This window comes from Bison bison, unplaced genomic scaffold (assembly GCF_000754665.1).
Source record: "Bison bison bison isolate TAMUID 2011002044 unplaced genomic scaffold, Bison_UMD1.0 scf7180017864180, whole genome shotgun sequence".
Classification (NCBI taxonomy): Eukaryota; Metazoa; Chordata; class Mammalia; order Artiodactyla; family Bovidae; genus Bison; species Bison bison.
The window spans coordinates 14,893,479-14,917,290 of NW_011494752.1; the positions used below are offsets into that span (position 1 = coordinate 14,893,479).

A 23,812-nucleotide genomic window follows, 5' to 3' on the forward strand; every position below is an offset into this window, starting at 1 on the left:
TCTGCCCTCTTGGCTCCTTTTGGCACACTTCCCCTACACCCGCCCCCTGCCCTCCCATGCCACCACCACCTACCTTTTCACACATCCTCGCTCTCCCGGCCCTAGAGCCATTCTGCTGCCCACTGTCCACCGTCACTGCCGTCACAGACCCATCTGTTGGCGAAATGTCCCTCCAGGAATCTTACGTTCTTGAAAAATAAGCGAGTACAGAGGAAGTGAGCCACCACCCTAACCCAGGGAGAATGAATCACTGACAATGAGGATTTAGGCAATTTTTGTGCAAGATGGCTTCCAGGGAAGCCTCATATGATAACACAGAGGTGAAACCATGTACCCAGCCCTTTGGGTGTCTAGAACACAGTGGAGATAACTTCCTGCAAACACGGTGTAGGCGATGGCGTGGGCTCTGGAGTACAGCCAAGGTGGGCTGTGCTTACAGCTCAGGCTATAAGAACGATGACCACGGGAATTTGTCCAAGTAAAAGGCTCACCCTCCCTGAGCTGCAGGAATTGTACATAACTGTGAGTATGCCATGGGGTGACTGTGATCATTAAACTAGACTGTCACGGGGGAGTACCAAGCCTGGGACCTGACATGGAACAGCCACTCAGTGGTAGGCAGTCTGTCCTCTTTCCTTCTCTCCTGTTCTCTAGGCTGAAACTGATAGACAATTGATGTTCCTATCTAATATCACAAAGATGTCGGTTAATTTATCTAGTATCACAAAAATATCGATTAATTCTTCTTTTTTTCTCACTGTTTTTAAAAATTGCAGTAAAATACTTATGACATAAACTTTACCACTGTAACTATTTTTAAGCATATGGTTTCGTAGTGTTTTTTCACATTGCTGTGCAACTGACCTACAGAACTCTTTTCATCTTGTAAAACTAAAACTCTATACCCATGAAATAACCCCTGCCCCTTTTCCTGAACACCTGGAAACCACCATTGAACTTTCTGTCTCTACAAATTTGACTACTCTAGAGACTCATAGAAGTGGAACCATATAGCGTTTTTTTGTGACTGGCTTATTTCACTTGGCGTGATGTCCTCAAGATTCTTCCTCGATGGAGCACGTGACAGAGCTTCCTTCCTTTTTAAGGCTGAATACTGTCCCATTGTGTGTGCGGACCACGTCTGATATCCATTCGTCTGTCCGTGGACACATGGATGGCTTCTACATTTGGCTATTGTGAATACTGCTTCAGTGGACATGGGTGTCCAATAATATGTTCCGGTCTCTGCTTTCGGTTCTTTGGGGTATATGCCAAGAAGTGGAATTGCTGGATCATGTGGTAATTCTATTCTTGATTTTTTGAGGAATCAGCGTGCCATTTTCTATAGTGGCTGTCCCATTTTACTTTCCCACCAGCAGTGCACAAGGGTTCCAGTTGCTCCACACCCCCACTAACACTTATTTTTGTTTTTCATAATGACTATGCTAATGGGTGTGCAGTGGTACCTCATTGTGGTTTTGATGTGGATTTCCCTAGTGATTAGTGATGTTGAGCATCTTTTCATGTGCTTATTGGCCAATTGTGTATCTTTGGAGAAATGTTTATTCAAGACCTCTGACCATTTTTAATTGGGTTTTTTGTTGTGTTGAGTTGCAAGACTTCCTTGTATATTTTGGATATCACCTCCTTGTTAGACATAAACGATTTGCAAATATCCTCTCCCTCTCTGTAGGCTGCCTTTTCACTCTGTTGATTTTTCCCTCTGATGCAAGAGTTTTATATTTTAATGTAGTCAAGTTTATCTATTTTTCCCTTTTATTGCCGGTGCTTTGGTGTCTTTTCCAAGAACTCATTGCCAAAGCTAATGTGATGAAGTGTTCCTCCTGTTTTATTCTGAGTTTTGCAGTTTAAACTCTTTACGTTTCATTCTCTGATTCATTTTGAATTAATTCTTTATGATACTGAATTTTCCTGTCTACCGAAAGGTTATGCATTTCTGTTTATTTGCCTTCCTTTGTGTTCCTCAAAAGTTTTACTTCACTGAATTCCTGCAGATTTTAAAAGCTTATTTTCTCTTATTTTATTCTTTTTGTTGCTGTGTAGGTGGGTCTCTTTCCAACACCATTTCTGTTTTTTGTGTGTCTGAATGATACTAACTTCTACTTTAATTTGCATGCAGCCACCTTATCTGATTCTCTTATTTGTGGTAGCCATTTTTCATTTCATTATTTTGGCTTTCTATAAACAATTTGAGGGTGAAGAAGTATACGTTATGCCAGTCCTATAGTTGGCAAAGCTGTAATTCATAGTAAGCCTCCAGGAATGACACATGACACATACAGCCTCAGAAAGTTCCTCACCCACACACTCTTCCTGGAGTTACTCGAAATACCGTGGCTGAGCAACAAATGAATTAAAATTAAGAACTCGCAGATAAGGATAAGTGAGGTAAGTGCAGTCGTTCAGTCGTGTCCGACTCTTTGTGACCCCATGGACAGTAACCTGCACCAGGCTCCTCCGTCCATGGGATTTTCTAGACAAGAGTACTGGAGTGGGTTGCCATTTCCTTCTCCAGGGAATCTTCCCGACCATGGTACAAAACAAAACAGCAAGCAATGAAATAAACTGAACTTAAAGCTGCTGTTCAGGAAAAAAAAACTATAATTATCGTAGTTATTATGTTTACTATAAATTTCAAAAATAATTATTTCAGGAATTGTGATGTGTGAAAATTTCTAACACAAATCTGGATTCTTATTTTAAGAGAAAACAATATTACAATAGTCAGATTAAGAGAGGAGCTAAAATCGCAAGATTCAAAAATAAATTTTAAAAATATATAGGAATTCTAGACCTAGATCCTTGCTAAGAAATTTAAAAATCTGACTAAGATGAATGATACCGTCCGAAAATTTAAATTTGCAAAATTGACCCAGGAGTAGTTGAATATCTACACAGCCCCAAAACTCTGGAATAAATTTGAAAAAGAATTCTAAAATTAACCTTGAGGAGAGGAGCAGAGGTCACTCACTGCCGCACAATAGTGTCTGATTCTCACTCAATCCGGAGGGTTGCATGACTGTCCTGAGGTTCTGGACTCAGATTCTAGTTATAGATTCACCACTTTCTTTAAAATTTTATTGATGAATAGTTGATTTACAATGTTGTATTAATTTCTGCTGAACAGCAAAATGATTCAGTTATATATATACACATATATGTATATAAATTCCTTTTTATATTCCTTTCCATTATGGCTTATCACAGAATATTGAATATAGTTCCCTGTGCTCTACAGTAGGACCTTCTTGTTTATCTAGGCTCTATATAATAGTTTGCATCTACTGATCCCAAACTCCCACTCCATCCCTCCCCTACTCCACTTTGCCTTGGCAACCACAAATCTATTGTCTATGTCTGTGAGTCTGTTTCTGTTTCATTGATAAGTTCATCTGTGTCATAGTTTAGAGTCCACATATAAGTGAGATACCATATGGCATTGATTTGTCTTTCTCTTTCTGACTTTCTTCACTTAGTATGATAATCTACAGTTCCATCCAAGTTGCTGCAAATGGCATGATTTCATTCTTTTTTATGACTGAGCAGTATCCCGTTGTATATATGTACCACATCTTCTTTATCCATTCATCTGTAGATGGACATTTAGGTTGCTTCCATGTCTTGGCTATTGTGAACAGCTCTGCTATGAATGTAGGGGGTGCATGCATCCTTTCCAGTTATAGTTTTGTCTGGATATATGCCCACGAGAGGGATTGCTGGATCATATGAGATTTGCCACTCTCTAATCTGAGCAAGTCCTTCATTGCTCAGAGCCCCCATTTTCTTGTCTGTAGAATGGGAGAGTTGCACTAGATGGTCTATAAGGGGCCTTTCTAGTCTCATGGTCTAGTGTATGATGCATGTGTGTGGTGGGGATGTGGGGATGAGTGTATTTGTAAAATAGAAAATGTTACTGTACATCAGAGTCATCCAGGGAGTGTTTTCTTAGCCTGACCTCAAAGCCACCTAGAGTTGAAATGTGTATACTGAGAAAGCACCCTGATAGCTAATTGAACACATTTATTGAATGTATATTATGTACCAGGCACTGTTCTAAATATTTTTCATTTATTAACCCATTATGTACAACCTTGAGCTCTCCCAGACACTAACAACACTGTTCCTTTAGGGGACACCAAATTGATGATAGAAACAAATGCGTCAACATTTTATGGTAACATTTGGTCATAGTGTTATCAAGATATTCCAGAATATATTAATGTTGTTGTTCAGTTGCTAAGTCGTGTCTGATATGACTCCACAGACCACAGCACGCCAGGCTCCTTTGTGCTCCGCTATCAAATTCACACCCACTGAGTTGGTGGTACTATCTATCTCATCCTCTGTCGCCCCCCTTTCCTCCTGCCCTTAATCTTTCCCAACATCAGGGTCTTTCCCATGAATTAGCTCTTCACATCAGATGGCCAAAGTATTGGAGCTTCAGCTTCAGCCTTGTATTAACTATTAAATACTAATTTTTCCTAATTGCCATCAAAATGAAAATACGGTTTAAGCATTCTTCCAGAAAGGCCTCAGAGACCCTCTAAAAACCCTAGAGATTCTCAACTCCAGTTTAGGAACATGGGGTTAGGGGATTTTGAGGCAGCCAGTTCTGCACTGGTCCACCCACAAGTAATTAGGACCTGTGACTGTTCATTAAATCTAATCAAGTTCATGAAGGGCAGTGAAGCTTTGCATACCCACTTGGAAAGATATATAAAGGTTATGTAAAGCCTAGGTAACTATTAAAGCATTGTATAGACCCAGGTATACCCTTCACCAGGGCTTCCCAGATGGCTCAGTGGTAAAGAATCCTCCTGCCAAGGAGACGTGGGTTTGATCCCTAGGTCAAGAAGGTCCCCCGGAGAAGGAAATGGCAACCCACTCCAGTATTCTTGCCTGGGAAATCTCATGGACAGAGGAGCCTGGCGAGCTACAGTCCATGGGCTCGTAAAGAGTCGGACACAATTTAGCGAATAAACAACAACTGCAGCAACATACTCTTCACCAAGCTTCCCTTAACGTTAGCAGTTTATATGACGTGGTGCAATTATCCAAACCAGGAAATGATAGTGATCCACATCCGTACTTGAATTCTAGCCAGTGTCCCCTAACATCCCCTTTCAGTTCCAGAATCTAGTCCAGGACCCCACATCACATTTAGTTTTTGTGTCTCCTTAGTCTCCTCCTGTCTGTGACAATTACTAAGTCTTCCCTTATATTTTATGACCTTGACTCTTTGGTAAATTATATTGTGGAATTTGTCTGCATTCAGTTCTTTTGTTTTGTTTGTTTGTTTTGGCCACACTCTGAGGCATGTGAGATCTTACTACCCCATCAGGGCTCGAACCTGTGCCCCCTGCCTTGGAAGTGCAGACCCTTAACCACTGAACCGCCAGGGAAGTCCCTACGTTTGGTTTTGAATGGTTACTCATGATTTGGTTTGTGTGGTTGGGAATTTTTGGCAAGAATCCCACAGAAGTGATGTTGTGTCTCTTGTAGTGACTTGAATCAGGATATGGGAGGATACGTGATGTTGACACGTGTTATTATTGGTGATATTAAATTTAGTCATGAAGTTAAAGCAGGGCTGGATTTCTCTACTGTGACATTATTTTTTCTTGTAATTGATCAGTTTATTGGGGAAAATACTCAAAAACTATGCACATATCTTGTTTTCTCTCAGATTTTCACTCACAGATTTTAGTATCTGTTGGTGGATCTTGCCTGTAATAATTAGAACTGTGGTGTTGATGTAATGGTCATTTTGTATTTTTCTCATTCCTGTCACATTTATTAACTAGAATTCTTTTGTGAAGAAGACCTGTACTTTCTCTTCCATTTATTGATTTTTTTACTTTATACTTTATGACATTAGTGTAGACTTATGGGTATTTATTTCATCCTGTGAATTATTATCCAACACTTTCATTATTTAGTTGTTCAGACTATCCTGGCTTTGACCATTGGAAGCTCCTGTAAGTTGGCTCCTGTGCCTTTTAACATTCCCCATCAGTGGCTCAGTGGTAAAGAATCTGCCTGCCAATGCAGGAGCCACAGGAGATACAAGTTAGATCCCTGGGTCAGGAAGATACCCTGGAGGGAGAAATAGCAGCCCACTCCAGTATTCTTGCCTAGAAAATCCCATGGAGAGAGGAGCCTGGTGGGCTGCGGTCCATGGGGTCACAAAGAGTCAGACACAACTGAGCATGCACACATCTTTTTCTAAATATTGGTTTATTTTCTGGTTCTACAAGATGTACCAAGCCTCCAGATTTATCTTCTGTATTTCCTGCCCCAATCCTAAAATCAGCTGTTTGTCTAGGAAGCCTTGGTTCCTTTGATTGGAAAATGATATTTAGAAACCAAAGTCTGGGTGCTGGGGGTGCTTATCATTACTGGGAAGTCATTGTTTCTAGGCTCTCTCAACAGTCAGAGCTAGAAAATATAGGTACGCATATTAATTCATAGTCCACACAAATGATTTTTTCACTTCTATATGTGTCCATCTGTTGTTGTTGCTCTAATACTTTGGCCACCTGATGTGAAGAGCCAACTCATTGGAAAAGACCCACATGCTGGGAAAGATTGAGGGGAGGAGGAGAAGGGGATGACAGAGGACGAGATGGTTGGATGGCATCACTGACTGAATGGACATGAGTTTGAGCAAGCTCTGGGAGATGGTCAAGGACAGAGAAGCTTGGCATGCTGCAGTCCATGGGGTCGCAAAGAGTCAGACACGACTGAGCAACTGAACAGATACATATCTTTCTGAGTAGACATTAAAACCCATGAGTTGATACTGATTTCTCCAATTCCAGTCCTACACCAGAAGTTGGTTCATTCTAGACTTATCCCTTTCCTTGTCTGTAACTTCTTTCTCTAACAGTAAGAAACTGGCTCTCGATATGTGTGATCTGTTTGCAAATTTGTTCGGTCCTAGCATACAGGTGCTAGTGGTAAAGAATCCGCCTGCAGTGCAGGAATGCAAGGGACACAGGTTTGATCCCTGGGTCGGGCATATCCCCTGGAGAAGGAAACAGCAACCCACTCCAGTATTGTTGCTTGGGAAATTCCATGGACAAAGCAGTGGGTTACAGTAGTAGGAGGTGGGCTACAGTCCATGGGGTCGTACAGAGTCAAACACGACTGAGCATACACATACCCAACATACACATGAAGGAGTTTCAGGATTTATAACCCACATCTCTATAAGAAGCAAGTTTAGTAACTGGAACGCAGTATTCATATATGGTTCTTTTTGTCTTTAGCCTTACAGTATGCAGTGGAAGTACTGTTTTCCACTAAGTACTGTTTTCCTGTTTTACTCAGGTTAGTTTCTGTATTCCCATTCCTTACAGTGTGGTTCTACTAATCATTTAATAGTAGTTAAGGTAATTCGTTGTTTGGTTGTTTGGTTCCTACTTTTTCCCCCCACTCCTCCCCAGATCCTGGTTTGATTTCATTAAAAAATTTTTTTAAATTTATTTATGTATTTGGCTGCACAGAGTCTTAGTTGCAGCATGTGGGATCTAGTTCCCTGACCATGGGTCAGACCTGGGCCCCCTGCACTGGGAGCGCAGAGTCTTAGCCACTGGACCAGCAGGGAAGTCCTCTATTTATTTCATTTGGGATATGTAAAATATTGCTATGGTTCCAAGAGTTGAAGCCATGTATGAAGGTCTCCTCAGAGAAGAGCTACTCCTCCTTACCCCCCATCTCATTCCGTTACCCCTTCCATCTCACCCCAGTCTCCTTGGTTTCTGGTATATCCTTCCTGTATTGGAAATGAAATTTTTACAAATTAGTTCAAAGAAGAGATTCTGCCTTATGAAGAGACATGAGGAGGAGACTGGTGATACAGAAGGGAGATGAAGCCTCAGACGACCGTAGGAAGGGGGAGAGGGAGGGGTGACCCAGGACCAAAGCAGTGGGGCCAGCCCAGCACCACAGGCCTTGGTGTTTCTCATATGTCCACCTTTGGGAGTAAGTCTTCAAAACGTGGGCCTGGAATATTCCAGAACACAAAGTTAGCAGTGTGGAGTGTTGCCAGAGCCTGGAGGCCCATACTTCCCTCTCTAGGAGATGTAGACTCCACAATTCTGCTGTTTTCCACTAAATCCCTCAAGAAAAGAACCTTTCTTCATGGCCACATGTGGGGCTGCATCAGGAAACCAGGCCGACCCTGCCCGTGAGGGGAGGCGCCTCCTGTCTTGCATCGTGGGGTCATGTCATCATGAGAAGAGGTGGTTTCCCTCTGCCCTCCAGCACCTGCTCCCCACACCCCTGAGCCATCAGACCTCACTGGCCTCACTGTCCTGCTCAGGTCCCCAGTGTGGACTCATCCTTACTGGCTCAGAAGAGGAACTCAGAGGTGGAGGCAGGCCCTGTTGTTGAGTGTTTCAACACTACCCCACTGAGGGTGAAAGAGGGGGGCAATTCCCATTCCTGGCAGCAGCTGGAATTTCACAACTTGACCTCCTGGTAGTAAGGTGGCAGGGCTGAGGGCTGGGGGGTTGGTAGGGGGATGCCAAGGGAAGCCAGGCCTTGCCCACCAAGCCTTTGAGAAAAGTCATCATCCTAGGGAGGGAGAGGTACCCCCTCTTCCCCTTTCATCTCTGCCCCAAAGCCACTGGAGTTCTGCTGACAAGTCACCAAAGGCGGCTGATGACTGACTCATCAGACGGAAGTGAGCTTGCCAGAGGGCTGGGCTGTGAACCGCAGTGTGCTGGGCTAACCCCCCCAGTGCAGCCAGGATCCCCGGCCAGGCTCCCATCCCTCGGCTCCCAGGACCCAGCACCTCAGGGAGGTCCTGCCTCTGTGAGGAGCCAGGTCAAGCTCAAGATGGCCTCAGGGTACCAGGGAGACTGCCTAGTTCCTCAAGGATAAGGTCTTGATTTGTCTCTGAATGAGCAGCCGAAGACACGGAGGCCTGGAGATGGGAAAGTCGCTTGGGGCCCAGAGACAGGGAGAAGCCTGGCCCCGTGGCACTGGACGGGGTGCTGGGGAGCAGCCTTCAGCGTCCATGCGTCCACTGTCAGCAGCCCAGGACACTGCTCTGAGGATGGGGCAGCGGCAGACATGATGTCGGCTGAGGATGTGCGTTTGTGTCCTGCCTCTGCATCAGACATGCTGGGACATCGGAGGGCACTCATTCCTGCCTCCTGACACAGCCACCTTGTCTGTTGCAGCAGGGATTGGATGGAGGGACCTTTAAACTTAGTTCACCGGGATGGCTCAGTGATAAAGAATCCACCTGCCAATGCAGGAGACACAGGTTTGATCCCAGATCAGGAAGATCCCCTGGAGGAGGGAATGGCAATCCACTCCAGTATTCTTGCCTGGAGAATCCCATAGACAGAGAAGCCTGGCAGGCTACAGTCCATGGGGTCACAAAGAGTCAGACATGACTGAGCGAAGGGAAAAGGAACACACCAGGTTCTGCCTTTTCTCTGAGCGAGAGAACACCTGGGCCCCTTGAGCCATCGTGGTCATCACTCAGTCCAGCTGAGGTTGTTTGCTTCTGGGGGTCCTGGTCCTCTTCCTGGAGGAGGCAGGGCTGCGGTGGGCAGCTAATATAGACACGTGTGCTGGGAATGGAGGTCTCCTAAAGCAAGATCATGTTAGTTAACTGAGTCTACACTCGCCACGGTAGTAACAAAAAATGTTATTTTTCTCCCAGCAACTGTATCTGACTGGGCCAAGGAGCAGTCAGAGCCAGACTGTCTGGGTTGCCACCCCTAGCTGCGTGACCTTAGGCAAGTTGTTTAACCTCTGTGCTACAGAGTGCCCACGCTCCCTCTGGCTTCCCCACAAAGTGTCCAGTCTTCAGCCTCTTACTGCTTTGTTTCCCTTACCAGGCTGGAGGCCCTCCAGGTGAAGAATCAACAAAATAGCTCCAGTCCAGCTTTTCATCCTAGTATCCTAGATTGAACCTGTGTCTCTTGCGTCTCCCGCATTGGCAGGTGAATTCTTTACACCTAGTGCGGGGCCACTTTTAGTGCATGGGGGTTAGTAAATCCCTGGAGGAAAGAATGCATGCGCACTGCTTCCCGGGGGGCCTGCCCCCACGCCATCCCAGGGACATCGCTAAAGTGAGGTGATGCTGAGCTGCTCACAAAGGGCTTCTGTTTCCCTCGGTGTCTTGTTCCTCCCTGGCTGGGGAAGTGGGAGGATTTGCCTGCTGGGCTTCTGTGAACTGACCACTGGGTCCAGGCCAGGATGTCCTGCGTCTTTGCATGTCATTTGCATGGCTCAGCTCTGAGCTCTGTGCTTCTGCTTGTGGTTTCCGGGTCCATCCCCTGTTCCACAGAGCTGGACAACTGCTTCCTTTGCTTCCCTCTGTGACCTGGCCTGACTGGCCAACTGTGGGGTCAGCCTGGACAGGGTGAATGCAGGGAAATTCCCTAGGAAAGAGGGATCACGGAAAAGACTGTAGCAGGAACGCTTTCCTGTCTTGAAAGCTTGTTCAGTGCATCCACCCTGACATTGAATTTCCCCAACAGCCCTGGAGGCTTAGTACCCTTATCATACCCATTTTACAGCTAAGTAAACTGAAATACAGAGAAGTGAAAGACATTGCCTAGTGCGTGGCTAGCAAATACTAGAGTGGAGATTTGAGTCCAAGTCTGTTGATGCCAAACACCAGGCTTATTCCTTGACTAGGTGACCTGTCACAGCTTCCCTGGGGACCCAGGAGCCCATGCTTCAGTGTGAAGCTGGCCCTGCTGCAGGCTTTCAGAATGGGGCCCTTGGCACCATTGCCCATCTGGTACTAAAACCCCTTCTTAGATCTCCTCCTCAGCAGCCCTCCAGCCTGAGCTCAGTACCCCTGTCCCTCATCAGCAGGAAAGAGAAGGTGGTTCTCTGAAAGACTAAGCTAAGGAAGGTCTTTGAGTAACTGGTAACTTTGCTAAGCCTCAGAGAAAGCAAAGAAAAACAGCCAAAGTGGAGGTGAGGGCAGGAAAGGACCGGGTGCCTGGGGCCTGGGCACCTGAGCAGAGGGTATGGTGTGCTGGGGGTGGGGCGCCTGTGAAGGTAGGAGGCCCCTGACACACTGAGGGGGATCTCTGCCATGTGGTCATCAGGAACAGGCTCCCTGCCTGCCCGTCCTTGGGGGCTGGGGGACTCAAGCCTGGAAATTCAGAAGAAAGTCCCCCAAGTGATGCTGGTTTTTCCTTTGAGGTCCTCCTGCCCAGCAATGGGGCTGGGCATGTCCCGGGCACTCCCCAGGCTCTTGGAGACACTCACCCCTGCCTGTGGGACCCACACGTCTCCACTCCCCTCCTCCCCCGACACCTCACTTCCCTAGCCTGTGCTGTTGGGTGGCCCGAGTGCCCTGTCTTGCCTCTCTGAGCAGCACAGCCAGGGGCCAGTCCAGCCCTGGAGGCAGCCAACTGACGGCCCGGGGCTGTGAGTGCCCGCTGTCTCCACTGGCTGCCCTGCTCGGCCATGTGCTCCTTGAGCCTGAGGGTCTCCAGACTGACCAGTGTCTGTCCCCCACGCAGGCGATGACTCAGGATGCAGCAAGGGGCCACGACATGCACGGAGGACCGCATCCAGCACGCCCTGGAGCGCTGCTTGCATGGGCTCAGCCTCAGCCGCCGCTCCACCTCCTGGTCAGGTAGGTTCCCAGGGAGCCGGGGAGGAGGCGCATTGAGGGGCTGCAGGGAACACTGGGCCAGGCCCGGGCGGGCAGATTCTGGTTCCAACCCTGTCTGCGTGACTCGGACCTCACCTAGGCAGGTGCTCGGCAGCAGGGCACCTGACGGAGAGTTGCCCTGGGTCAGGGGGCGGGCGTTTCTCCTCTCCCCCATGCTGTCTTCTTCATCCTCCTTGGGTGCTGGAAGCCTATGTCCCTAAGGTCTGCTTAGAAACAGCTGCTGATTTCAAAAAAGCAGCTAAGACTCCATGAACAGCCCTCCCCATAATTCTCCCATTTTACCTGATTTCTAGTTCTCTCCAGAGCCTCGTCCTCCTCTTCCCCATAAAACAATGGAGAATCTCGGCAGACCTTCAGAAAGTAGGAGTTCTCCATGTCATGTGATCCCCAGGACTGAGAAACGGGGGTATCTGTGGACTGGGGCAGTTGTGTCTCCAAGGCTGGTGCCTAACTATAATATCTCCTTATGCTTTTAAAGATTTTCCCTATCTCACTTGCCTCCCTAACTACCCTATGAGATAGACATCCATGTGCCTTGAATATACCTGGTTCCTCCCTACTTCAGGACCTTTGGCACTTGCTGCCTGGGATTTATCCTTCAGAACTCTGCAGATCTGGCTCCTTCTCATTCAAGTCTCAGCTCACACGTCACCTTCTCAGAGAGGCTTTCCTTGGCCTTTGGAATTAAGCAGATCTGACTTACAGCTGACTCTCATGGGCTGTAGGAACTTGTGCAAGTCCCTTAGCCTCTCAGGGCTCAACTTCCTTACCTGTAAAATGGGAATAATAATAGCAGGATCCACCTTCCCAAGGAAAGGATGGGAGACTCAGTGGAGGTGATGTATGAAAAGCCTGCCAACTTATAGGTACAGTTTTTGTTGTTCAGTTGCTCAGTTGTGTCTTACTCTTCGCAACCCCACGGACTGCAGCACACCAGGCTTTCCTGTCTTTCACTATCTCCTGGAGCTTGCTGAAACTCATGTCTATGGAGTCAGTGATGCTGTCTAACCATCTCATCCTCTGCTGACCCCCTTCTCCTCTTGCCTTCAGTCTTTCCCAGCATCAGGATCTTTTCCAGTGAGTTGGCTCGTTGCATCAGGTGGCTAAAGTATTGGAGCGTCAGCATCAGTCCTTCCAATGAATATTCAGGGTTGATTTCCTTTAGGATTGACTGGCTTGATTTCCTTGCAGTCCAAGGGACTCTCAAGAGTCTTCTCCAGCACCACAGTTCAAAAGCATCAATTCTTTGGTGCTCAGCCTTCTTTATGGTCCAACTCTCCCATCCGTACATGACTAAAGGTACACAGTAGGTGCTCAATAAATGGCAGTTTTCTTCCTTCTGGCCTCCCACCCAGGTTTTAAGGAGACTAAGTTTACAGAATTGAGGGGCCATTTTTAAGTTAAAGAATGCAAAGATATCCGACTTTGGCAAAAGTTACCAAAACCTGTGACCATAGGAATGCAGTGTTCAGGACCTTCAGGACTTTGGAAGGAGCTCAGACACAGAGGGGGCCACTTGCGCCCACACTGCTCTCACCCCCCTATCTCACACACACACAAAGGCCTCCATGACTGCCTCTTTAACTTGAGGATTTACCCTTACTGGCTGCAGGGAAGCAGATTGACAAACTAAGAAAAATCTGGGGAAGTTACAGGGTGACAAAGTAGTAATTGTCACTTTTAAAGCAGACATGAATGGTGCTTCCCCTTCCCAGGCTCCACCACCCGATAGTCCCTGGAGGTCCCGTGGCTGTCACAGACTCAGCCTCATGTCCTGGGATGGAGCTTGTGGGGCACCTGTTCTTGTTCCTCCAACCGTCTCTGCTCCTGTCCCCCTTCCCTGCATCTCAGAGGTTGTGGGCAGGCTAATGCTTTCCGGAGGGACAAGGAGCAGAGTCGTGGCCTGTTCCTTGGCCTCTAAGGGAGATCCCAGCCCCTCTGTGTCACTTGAACCTCCTGTCTCAGTAGGAAGAAGCTTACTATTATCTAGATGGGGCCTGATAGGGTCCAGTGTGTTGGTCTAGAATTTTCTGAGAGTCTTCCATCAGAAGGTAATGCCCCAGTGCAGCCCCAGGGATGCCCAATTCTCTCCAACCCTGAGCTGACTGACCCCTGGCCTCTCCTCCGTTTCCAGCTGGGTTGTGTCTGAACTGCTGGAGCCTGCAGGAGCTGGTGAGCAGGGACCCGGGCCACTTCCTTATCCTCCTGGAGCAGATCCTGCAGAAGACCCGAGAGGTGAGGGCTCGGCTTGGCTTTGAAGGGCAGCACTGGGTCAGCCTTGTAGAGTTGAGATATAGGTCCCCACAGGACTTCCCTGGTAGCTCAGTGGTAAAGAACCCTCCTGCCAAAGCTGGAGGCATAAGAGACATGGGTTCAGTTGCTGGGTCAGGAAGATCCCCTGGAGGAGGGGATGGCAGCTCACTCCAGTATTCCGGCCTGGAGAATCCAATGAACAGAGGAGTCTGGCAGGCTACAGTCCATAGGGTCGCACAGAGTCGGACACAACAGAAGTGACTTAGAACGCATGTTCTGAAGGTCAGTTCGAGGGTGCCTGGACTACCAGGGGGCTTGGAGGCACTGGAAGCCTGAGTTCTCTGCTTCAGCGGTGCTTGTGGATCTAAGTCCTCAGGAGAGGAACATGGTACTTTCACTAAGAATGCATGCTGTATGAGCCAGGGGCCCAAGTTTACGCTGCTTCTTATGACAGACAGTGTTTTTATGTCACAGGTGGCGCTAGTGGTAAAGAACTTGCCTGCCAGTGTAGGAGACATAAGAGACGCCGTTCAATCCCTGGGTCAGGAAGATCTCCTGGAGAAGGAAATGGCAACCCACTCCAGCACTCTTGCCTGGAGAATTCTATGGACAGAGGAGCCTGGCAGGCTACAGTCTGGGTCACAAAGAGTTGGACATGACTGAAGTGACTTAGCCCACCCACTCCTTATAAGTCAAAGGATTGACTACAGAGGAGAGAGGAATCTCTGCCAAATTCCTTTCCTCGAAAAGTCCCATGAGAACAAAAACACAAAAGTGAAAACTGATCTGATTGGAGAAGTAAGCCAAGACCTCCTCTAACTGTTCGATGTGCGTGCGTGCTCAGTTGCTCGCTCAGTTGTGTCCAACTCTTTGCAACCCCATGGACTGCAGCCCGCCAGGCTCCTCTATCCATGGGATTCTCCAGGCAAGAACACTGGAGTGGGTTGCATTTCCTCCTCCAGGGGATGTTCCCAACCCAGGGATTGAACCCACGTCTCCTGCATTGCAGACGGATTCTTTACCACTGAGCCACCAGAGAAGCCCGACAGTTCAATAAATAGGCTTTTATGATTTAAAGAAGAGTAGGTTTAAAGCTGGTTCGGGCTAGGCTTCCAGAGCAGCCACAAATCCCTACAGAGACTGACTTTATTATAAGAGTTTTTAAAGTTTTCCTTTCTTTCTTCTTTCTTTTTTAACACATGACTACATTAGAAAACACGTGTCTTTCTCAGCTGGTTTTTTACCTGTAAGAAGAAAGTCTTGGTTCATCAAGACACTCAAGGCCAGTTCTGACACCACCATTTACCTGATGCTTTCTCTGGTCACAAGCAGACCAGCTTAGAAGGGCTAAACCACTTCAAGGCTGCTTATCTTATGGACCCAAATATAAAGGAACAACCACTGTGTAGCAATAGGGAACGGTTTTGTATTGGATTGACCAGAAAGTTCACATGGGTTTTTACAGAAAATCCCAAGTGAACTTTTTAACTAACCCAATAGAAGGGGCCAGCTGAGCAGCAGATGTGCTGGACACGTAGCCTCTTCAGGGTAAAAGAGGAGAATTCTAAATTTCATCCTGCTGACATCACCGGCCACAGCAGAGGTGGTGTGCCTTTCTCTGCCTCTTTAGCCCCCATGAATTCCACAATGAGTGGGGAGACCACTAGCATTTTAACCAAAGAATTCCAAATCGTGTGTATATATGTGTGTTTATGATGGAGTGGGTGAGCTCTATCAAAGAGATGACTCATAAAAGAAGAAACAGAACTTGTAAACAATATGGAAAATGTTGCCTTAGTTATAATAAAATAAATGCAAATGAAAACCATAACGACACAGCTTTTGCCCAGCAAATTTGCAAAAGCTTTGAAATAACCCTTGCAGGGAAAAGTGTGGTTAAACTGGTACTTTCATACATACAAAGATTTATAAATGGCAAAATTCTTTGGGAAAGCAGTTTGGCAATATATTTCCAAGATCATAAATATGGTTATAGTCTTTGAACCATTGATTCTACTTCTTGAACTCTGTCATAGATAGATAATCCAAATTATAGGAGTGTGCACAAAAGTTTTCATTGCATGAGTACTTAGAATAGCAAGAAATAATTTCAAGTGTATAAAACAAAGCTAATAAATTATGGAGCTCTACCAGAAGGAGTATTATACAGCTAATAAAAATGATGAATAGTACCCAAGAGTAGAAACAAAATTTAATACATTATAAAATTTTAGAGAGTTCCCTGGTGGCCCAGTCGTTAGAACTCAGTGCTTTCACTGTTGTTGCCTGGGTTCAATCCCTGGCTGGGGAACTAAGATTCTGCAAGTTGCAGGATGTGGCCAGAGAACATGGGAAAAAAAATTTTTTTTAACTTTTTTAATCCAGAAAGGAAAAAGTTAACATCTGTAATTTATGTACATTTAAAAAAAAATCCATTAAATTGGGACTTCCCTGGTAGTCCAGTGGTTAGGACTTTGCCTTCCAATTCAGGGGATGCGGGTTTGATCCCTCATCGGTGAGCTAAGATCCCACATGCCTTGTGAAAAAACAAACATAAAAACAAACAAAACATAAAAAAGAAACCAGAAGTAATAATATTATAACAAATTCAATAAAGACTTTTTAAAAACTCCACAAAATTAAAAGATCAACAACAAACTGGAAAACATATATACAACACAAATAATAGATAACTGTGTAACCAGGAGGGGGAAAAAGGTGGTCTTAGAGATGATGTAGCAAGACAGAAATCCATTTATCATACTGTATGTAAAAGACATGAAGTATAAAAATACACACCCAATGATTACAACTTTGCAAAGGAAAGTACATAGAGAAACATGGTGTAGGGAGCAGTAAGTTAAAATATTAGCCGTGGCTAAGTTTGGAAGGAGGATATTGAGGGATTTTTTTAACTTTTATTTTCTAAAAGCTTGTCCTGGGATTACTTTTCACTTAATGGGTTGCACACCCCATGAGTGAGCCGCTCCCCATCCTGTCCTCCATACAGGTTCAAGAGAAGGGCACCTATGACCTCCTGGCCCCCCTGGCCCTGCTGTTCTACTCCACTGTCCTCTGTGTAAGTTCCCGGATGGGCCAGCCTTGGGGGCTGCGGGGGAGGGAAGGGAAGAACAGCCTCCTGGGGGTGGGGGGCAGAGCCCTCACAGTTCCGAGGATAAAGGCACAGTGAAAGAAACTGTCCACCAATGACACTGCAGATGGGTGTTACCCCTCTGATGGCTTCAGATGACCATTTGAGAGACCTCCAGTGACTCCCCATGGACACCATCGTGCCGGGACTATCTGGGGACCCATGGAAGGGATGCAGTCACAGCCTGGTCCCAGTCACAGAGAGATTCTGCTAAGAGATGTGGTGTCCACCTCCTTTTGTACCCCCAGTGGTCAGTTCCCCCAGTGTGGTCACCCCCTGTTCACCAGACCAGTGGCACCAGATGACTCCATGTACATTGAGTCAGTCCACTGCAAAGAATAAACATTTGCCTCTCATGAGGATATTTAAATAAAGACAATTTAGCCCTGAAGACTATCCCATGGCAGCAGTGGCCCCATTTAGGATGACCTCCAAGGGGACAGCTTTTCAGAATTTGATAAATTGTTTTGTTTGGTGAAAGCCAGGCCCCTGTCGTAGAGACATCCTTGGGCACCATCTCACCCGGCTGTCTGTAACTCACTTTCTGTGGGTAACTTTCAATTCTGCCCGCCTTCTCCCTGAGACACACTGCTGCCAGGAAAGGTGTCCCCTTGGTGGAACATTCCAGAAAGAAGCCAGGTCTGCCCTGGAACATCACTGAACTTTTTCTCACCTGACTTCTCTGCCTGCTGCTCCCTCTCCACCCCAGACGCCACACTTCCCGCCAGACTCAGACCTCCTTCTGAAAGCATCCAGAACCTACCACCGATTCCTGACCTGGCCCGTTCCTTACTGTAGCATCTGCCAGGAACTGCTCACCTTCATCGATGCTGAACTGAAGGCCCCAGGTGAGTGTGGAGGCGGCCAGCACATGGGGCAGGGACCCTACAAGTCAGGAGATTTCCCACCCTTCTGAAACTGGGCTAGGACCCTCCTCACCTCGCATCCCTCAGCTTCTCTCTATCCATGGCCCGCCTCACTACCTTGGAGTCCCTCTTCATACGGCACTCACGCTCCATGTCTACATCAAAACCAGAAGACTGAAAGCCGTGAACACCAGCAGGAACTCCAGGAGGAATTCTCAGGAGGAGCTGAGCAGAGGTTCAGGTTAAGGAGACCCCATCTCATGGCTTGTGCCTCTGCTCTGGTTTGCCAAGGGATTGGTCTCTGAGGTTGCCCAGGTCAGACAGAGAAGCCCCCACAGTGTTGACAAGAGGCCCTTGTTTGTTCTCTTTACCCCAGAGCAGATAGGGGGATGCGTGTGTGATGGACTAGGTTCTGGCCAGGGAAGGTGGCTGGTGCCAGGAATGAATAGGTAGACGGACACCATGACAGGTATGGGCAAGTGGAACTCAGGGTTCTTGAGAAACTGCAGGTGCCATAACACAGGGGTCCCCAACCTCCAGGATCCAGTGCCTGATGATCTAAGGTGGAACTGATGTAATAATAATAGAAATAGAGCACACAGTAAGTGTAATATGCTTGAATCATCCTGAAACTATCCTCCCCCCCCAATCTGGGGGAAAATTGTCTTCCATGAGACCGGTCCCTGGTGCCAGAAAAGGCTGGAAAGGGAAAGTGTTAGTCACTCAGTCGTGTCCGACTCTATGCGACCCCATGGACTGTAACCCGCCAGGCTCCTCTGTCCAGGGCATTCTCCAGGCAAGAATACTGGAATGGGTTGCCATTCCTTTCTCCAGGGGATCATCTCCAGGGGATCAACCCAGGTCTCTTGCATCTCAGGCAGATTCTTTACCATCTGAGCCACCAGGGAAGTTCAAAAAGAGTTGGGACCACTGCTTTCACCAACATGGAAACAAGGTCTAACAAAGCTATTGTAAGAGCAAGAAAAACATAATCAAGTACAATTTACTGACAGGTGGCCCCTCGTTTGAGTAATTCCTCATATCAGTGGCTCAAAGGAATAAAGTCACTTAAGCATCCTAGTAGATGCCTCTGAAACATTTGATAAAATTCAGTATCTATTCTGAATAAAAATATCTCAGTTAAAAAAAAAATTCAACAACCATTCCTGATATTCAAAGCCCCTCTAATATGTGGAAACTATTAATATATGGAAGGGTCCTTAATAAGGTAACAACCCACAGTGAAATACTAGAAGCATTTCCATTATTAACAACCTTCCTCTTTATGCTTATATGATTTTGCCTATGCAAAAAGACAAAAGGAAAGAATATTTCCTCTTCCAGAGAAGATAATTTAATTTCACAGAGTTCAAACAATTGCTTATCTGTCAAGACTATGAGAGTCACCCAAAGCAGTGTCAAACTAATAATCAGGGAGCTAAGAGCTTTTTCATATAATAGCATCAACTCATAAGAAAACATAATGGGGAAAAATAATTTAAAATAGCAACTAAAAATATAAAATAAAGAGAGAAATGTGAATAACCTATACAGAGACAGCAAACTTTACTGAAGGATGACGAATTTAAGAGACTTTGTTGGATTGAATCAATATTGTAATAACATCCAGTATCATGGAAATAAGTGTAACTGTGACCAAAAATACCAATGTCTTTTAAATTTTGACAAAGTAAAGTCTAATGAACAGAATAAATGCTCTACAGTGGCATTTATTATGTATTTATTTATGTGTTCTTAGGGAAAAGTAAGAAAGGAATATTTCCCTACTAGGTCTTTAAAAGTACTATAAGGCTGTTGTTATTAAAATAGTACAGTATTGGTATAAGAATAGATAAATTAATGGGATGAAATAGAATGTCTCAGAATGGATCAACTGTATAAAAATGTATTATATGATAAAGAAGCATCCATAAGTCAGTAATGAAAAAATTGGTCATTTAATAAATGGTATTAGGATAATTGACAGACTGAGAATTGGATCGGTTAAACTTCTATCTCAAAAAGCATTGAGTGGTAATGCAAGCATAAAAATATCTTTCAGATGGATTAAATGTTTAAGTGTGGAAATCAAGACCATGAAAGTAATGGAAGAAAAATAGGTTATATGAGCCTGGAGTGGAGAACAGATGGCAAATGTGTCCCCCAACCCAAGGCACAAATAATAAAAGGCTGACAGATTTGAGAGCATGAAATTAAAGCTTGTCTATGGCAGAACCCACCGTAAGTGGAAAGTAAATAACCAACTAAGAAAAATATTTGCAACAAATGATATATCAAGCCCATGAAGAGTTCTTTTGTCAATTGAAAAAATAAGCAAACACACCAATGGAAGTATCAATACGAGGATATGATTCAAGCACATCCAGAAAGAACCATTAACAGCTGAGCAGCACCCCTCCAAAATATTCACCCTCACTAGTAGGAAAGAAAATGCAGAACTAAATAGTGAAGACACCTTTTCCCCCTATCAAATTGGTAAACCTAAAAATAGAACAAACATACCAGTGTTGCTCAGGAAGTGGGGCGGGAGGGTGTTCTCTAAAGCATTAAAAATAATTATCTTTCCACCCAGAAATTCCATTCCTGGAAGTTTATAACCTGATGAATAAATATGGATGTGCAAAGGTTTAGCTACAAAGGTGTTCATTGCTGCATTCTTTTTAATAATCTGCCAATTCCAAAAAACTTAAATATTGTACATATTAATAGTTGAATATATTGTACCAGAGTCATTTGGTGGAATCCTACTCAGTCATTTAAAATGAGATCATAGGGCTTCCCTGATGGCTCAGTGGTTAAGAATCCGCCTGCCAATGCAGGAAACGGGTTTGCCCCCTGATCTGGAAAGCTCCCGTTCTGTGGAACAACTAAACCTGTGCGGCACAACCACTGAGCCTGTGCTCTAGAGCCAGGGAACTGCAACTCCTGAAGCCCATGCTCTGCAGCGAGAGAAGCCACCACAATGAGAAGCCAACGCAGCGCAACTCGAGAGTAGCTCCTGCTTGCTGCAACTAGAGAAAGCCGGAGTAGCAACAAAGACCCAGCATAGCCCAAAATAAGTAAATAAGTCAAATGGTATCATAGAAATAAGGTTACTGAGATGAAAAGATGTTTAGTAACTTGTTGAGTGAAAAAGCAGGCCCCCCAACACTATGTGTGTTGTAATCCCATTTTTGTTTTATTCTTTTAAATCTGTATATGCCCCAGGCTCTGTTTAGTACCCAGACTATCTAAGTGTCTGATCATGGGCATTAAATACACACAGAACAGATGTGCTGAATCTTATTCCCTAGTAATTAATGGATCCTAGAAAGCTCCAGACTGAAGCTTTATATGAAAAGTGCTTTGGAGAAATGTATGACTTCCCTTCCCAGTTGATCATCTGGTTTGTCTGCCCCCAACCAATGAGGTTGGGCTTGATTCCACCACAGAGCTTCCCTGGTGGCTCAGACAGTAAAGCGTCTGCCTGCAATGCAGACAGACCTGGATTCGATCCCTGGGTGGGGAAGATCCCCTGGAGAAGGAAATGGCAACCCACTCCAGTATTCTTGCCTGGAAAATCCCATGGACGGAGGAGCCTGGCAGGTTACAGCCCGTGGGGTCGCAGAGTTGGACAGACTAAGCGACTTCACTCACAGCCAATCAGGGGCTTCCTAGGTGGTGCCTCCTGCTAATGCAGGAGATGTAAGAGAAGCGGGGTTCCATCCCTCGTTTGGGATTATTCCCTGGAGGAGGGCATGGAAACCCACTCCAGTATTCATGTCTGAAGAATCCCATGGACAGAAGAGCCTAGAGCCTGGCAGGCTACAGTCCATAGGGTCACAAAAAGTCTGACACCACTGAAGCAACTTAGCACATAACACAATCAGCTTATCTGTCTGCCCAACCAATCAGCTAATCTATCTTCCTCCAACCTATCAGCTGATCTGTCTGCCCAACCATTCAGCTGTCATTACAGTCACTAAGGGCCTGGATAGGTACAGGCTAGGTGTCCTTCAGTCAAAAGCTCTGCACTACATGAGCCTCACTTCCTGGCAGAGGCTTGGGTGGAAGAATCAAGAAATCAGGGAGGCTCTCAGGAGAATGGCTGGACAAAGACAGGTGCTAAGGCATGTGATAAATAGACAAGTAGGCCAACCTCGCTTTCCACGGCACCCTAAATGAACAAATCAATTTAATCTCTTTCATTCCCTTCCTCCTCACTATCCCCCCAAACAAACAGATCTAGATTGCTTCTGGGCTTCTTGGTGGTGACCAGAATTCCTTTAATGAGAAGGCAAAGCTTTTCTTCTTTTCTGTAACAGGACAGAAAGGATTTAAAATGCAAATGTCTTGGCAGGACCTTCAGTTTCTGCCTAAGATCTAAATGACATTCTTTTTGAAATGGGTCCGGGGGAGGGCTGTCACCTGCGTGCAGGGAGACCGCTTCCCAATTTCAAGTGGAACCAGCTGGCTGCCCTCTGCCACCCGCACACTATGCCTTGAGATGTTTTTGTGGGCAACTGAGCAGGAACTCAGCTCCCAGCAGCCCCCAGCGAACAGATGTGGAGCTGAGAGGCAGGCTGTGGGGAGGCCCAGACACTGGGACTCGGGGTTCTATTGGGGAGAGGAGAGCCAAGCAGAGCAGCAGCTGGAGATGGAAATGGAGTGAGAGTCCTTGAACTCAGAGCAGTGAGGGCTCATGGAACCCTAGCCACTCACTGCTGAGGGTCTTCCCCTGGATCTTGCCCCTGGGACCATGTGAGGGCTCAGGTACGCTGGGGACCAAGCGAGTGGTGGAGGGGGATACTCAGGCCAGGCTGCCCATGCCAACAACGCCTCCTCTTCCAGGGGAAGCAGAACCGAAATAGGAAACCATTTGCTCGTGCCAGACAATCCTTTTCAAACAGTTAAAAAGCCTCAAACTCAAACAGATGTATAGTGAGCCTGTGTCAAAGATGCATTCCAACTCGTTACTGAGGGAACCAGCCAGGAAGGTGGGAGAAGCAGTTTAAAGAAGGGTATCAGAAACTGAAATAAATTTCTCATCTAAGCCACGAAAAGATGGCAGAATTAGATACAAAATTAGTCAACGTCATATAGGGGAATGAAACATCATACAGTGGGGAGAAAACCCTTTGACATTATCTTTTTTAAAAAATGTTTTATTGGAAGATAATTGCTTCACAATGTTATGCCAGTTTCTGCCATACATCATTGTGAATCAGCCACAGGGATACATGTGTCCCCTCCCTCTTGAACCTGCCTCCCACCTCCCATTCCATCCCTCCCCCTTTAGGTTGTCTGTCGCAGAGAACTGGATTGAGCGCCCTGTGTCACACAGCAAATTCCCACTGGCTGTCTATTTTACATATAGTATATATTTCCATGCTACTCTCTCCATTCGTCCTTCCCTTTTCTTCCCACACCATTTCCACAAGTCTGTTCTCTGTGTCTGCATCTCCACTGATGCCCTGCAAATAGGTTCAATCAGTACCATCTTTCTAGATTCCATTCCGTTCAGTTCAGTTCAGTTCAGTCGCTCAGTCGTGTCCGACTCTTTGCGACCCCATGAACCGCAGCACGCCAGGCCTCCCTGTCCATCACCAACTCCTGGAGTCCATCCAAACCCATGTTTCTTGAGTCAGTAATGCCATCCAGCCATCTCATCCTCTGTCCCCTTCTCCTCCTGCCCTCAATCTTTCCCAGCATCAGGGTCTTTTCCAATGAGTCAGTTCTTCATATCAGATGGAGTTTCAGTATTGGAGTTTCAGCTTCAACATCAGTCCTTCCAATGAACACCCAGGACTGATCTCCTTTAGGATGGACTGGTTGGATCTCCTAGATTCCATACACACA

The 23,812-nt window shown here is 46.0% G+C and overlaps 1 protein-coding gene across 1 annotated transcript in view; it reads left to right on the top strand.

The window, feature by feature from the left end:
* PIK3R5 (phosphoinositide-3-kinase, regulatory subunit 5) overlaps window positions 1–23,812 on the top strand; it is a 74,870-nt gene that overhangs the window by 35,865 nt on the left and 15,193 nt on the right. The window contains exons 2-5 of the mRNA XM_010843196.1: window positions 11,529–11,644; window positions 13,818–13,918; window positions 16,947–17,015; window positions 17,797–17,935. Coding sequence (XP_010841498.1) covers window positions 11,542–11,644; window positions 13,818–13,918; window positions 16,947–17,015; window positions 17,797–17,935 — 412 coding nt within the window. The 5' untranslated portion in view covers window positions 11,529–11,541. The remainder of the gene's footprint in view (window positions 1–11,528; window positions 11,645–13,817; window positions 13,919–16,946; window positions 17,016–17,796; window positions 17,936–23,812) is intronic.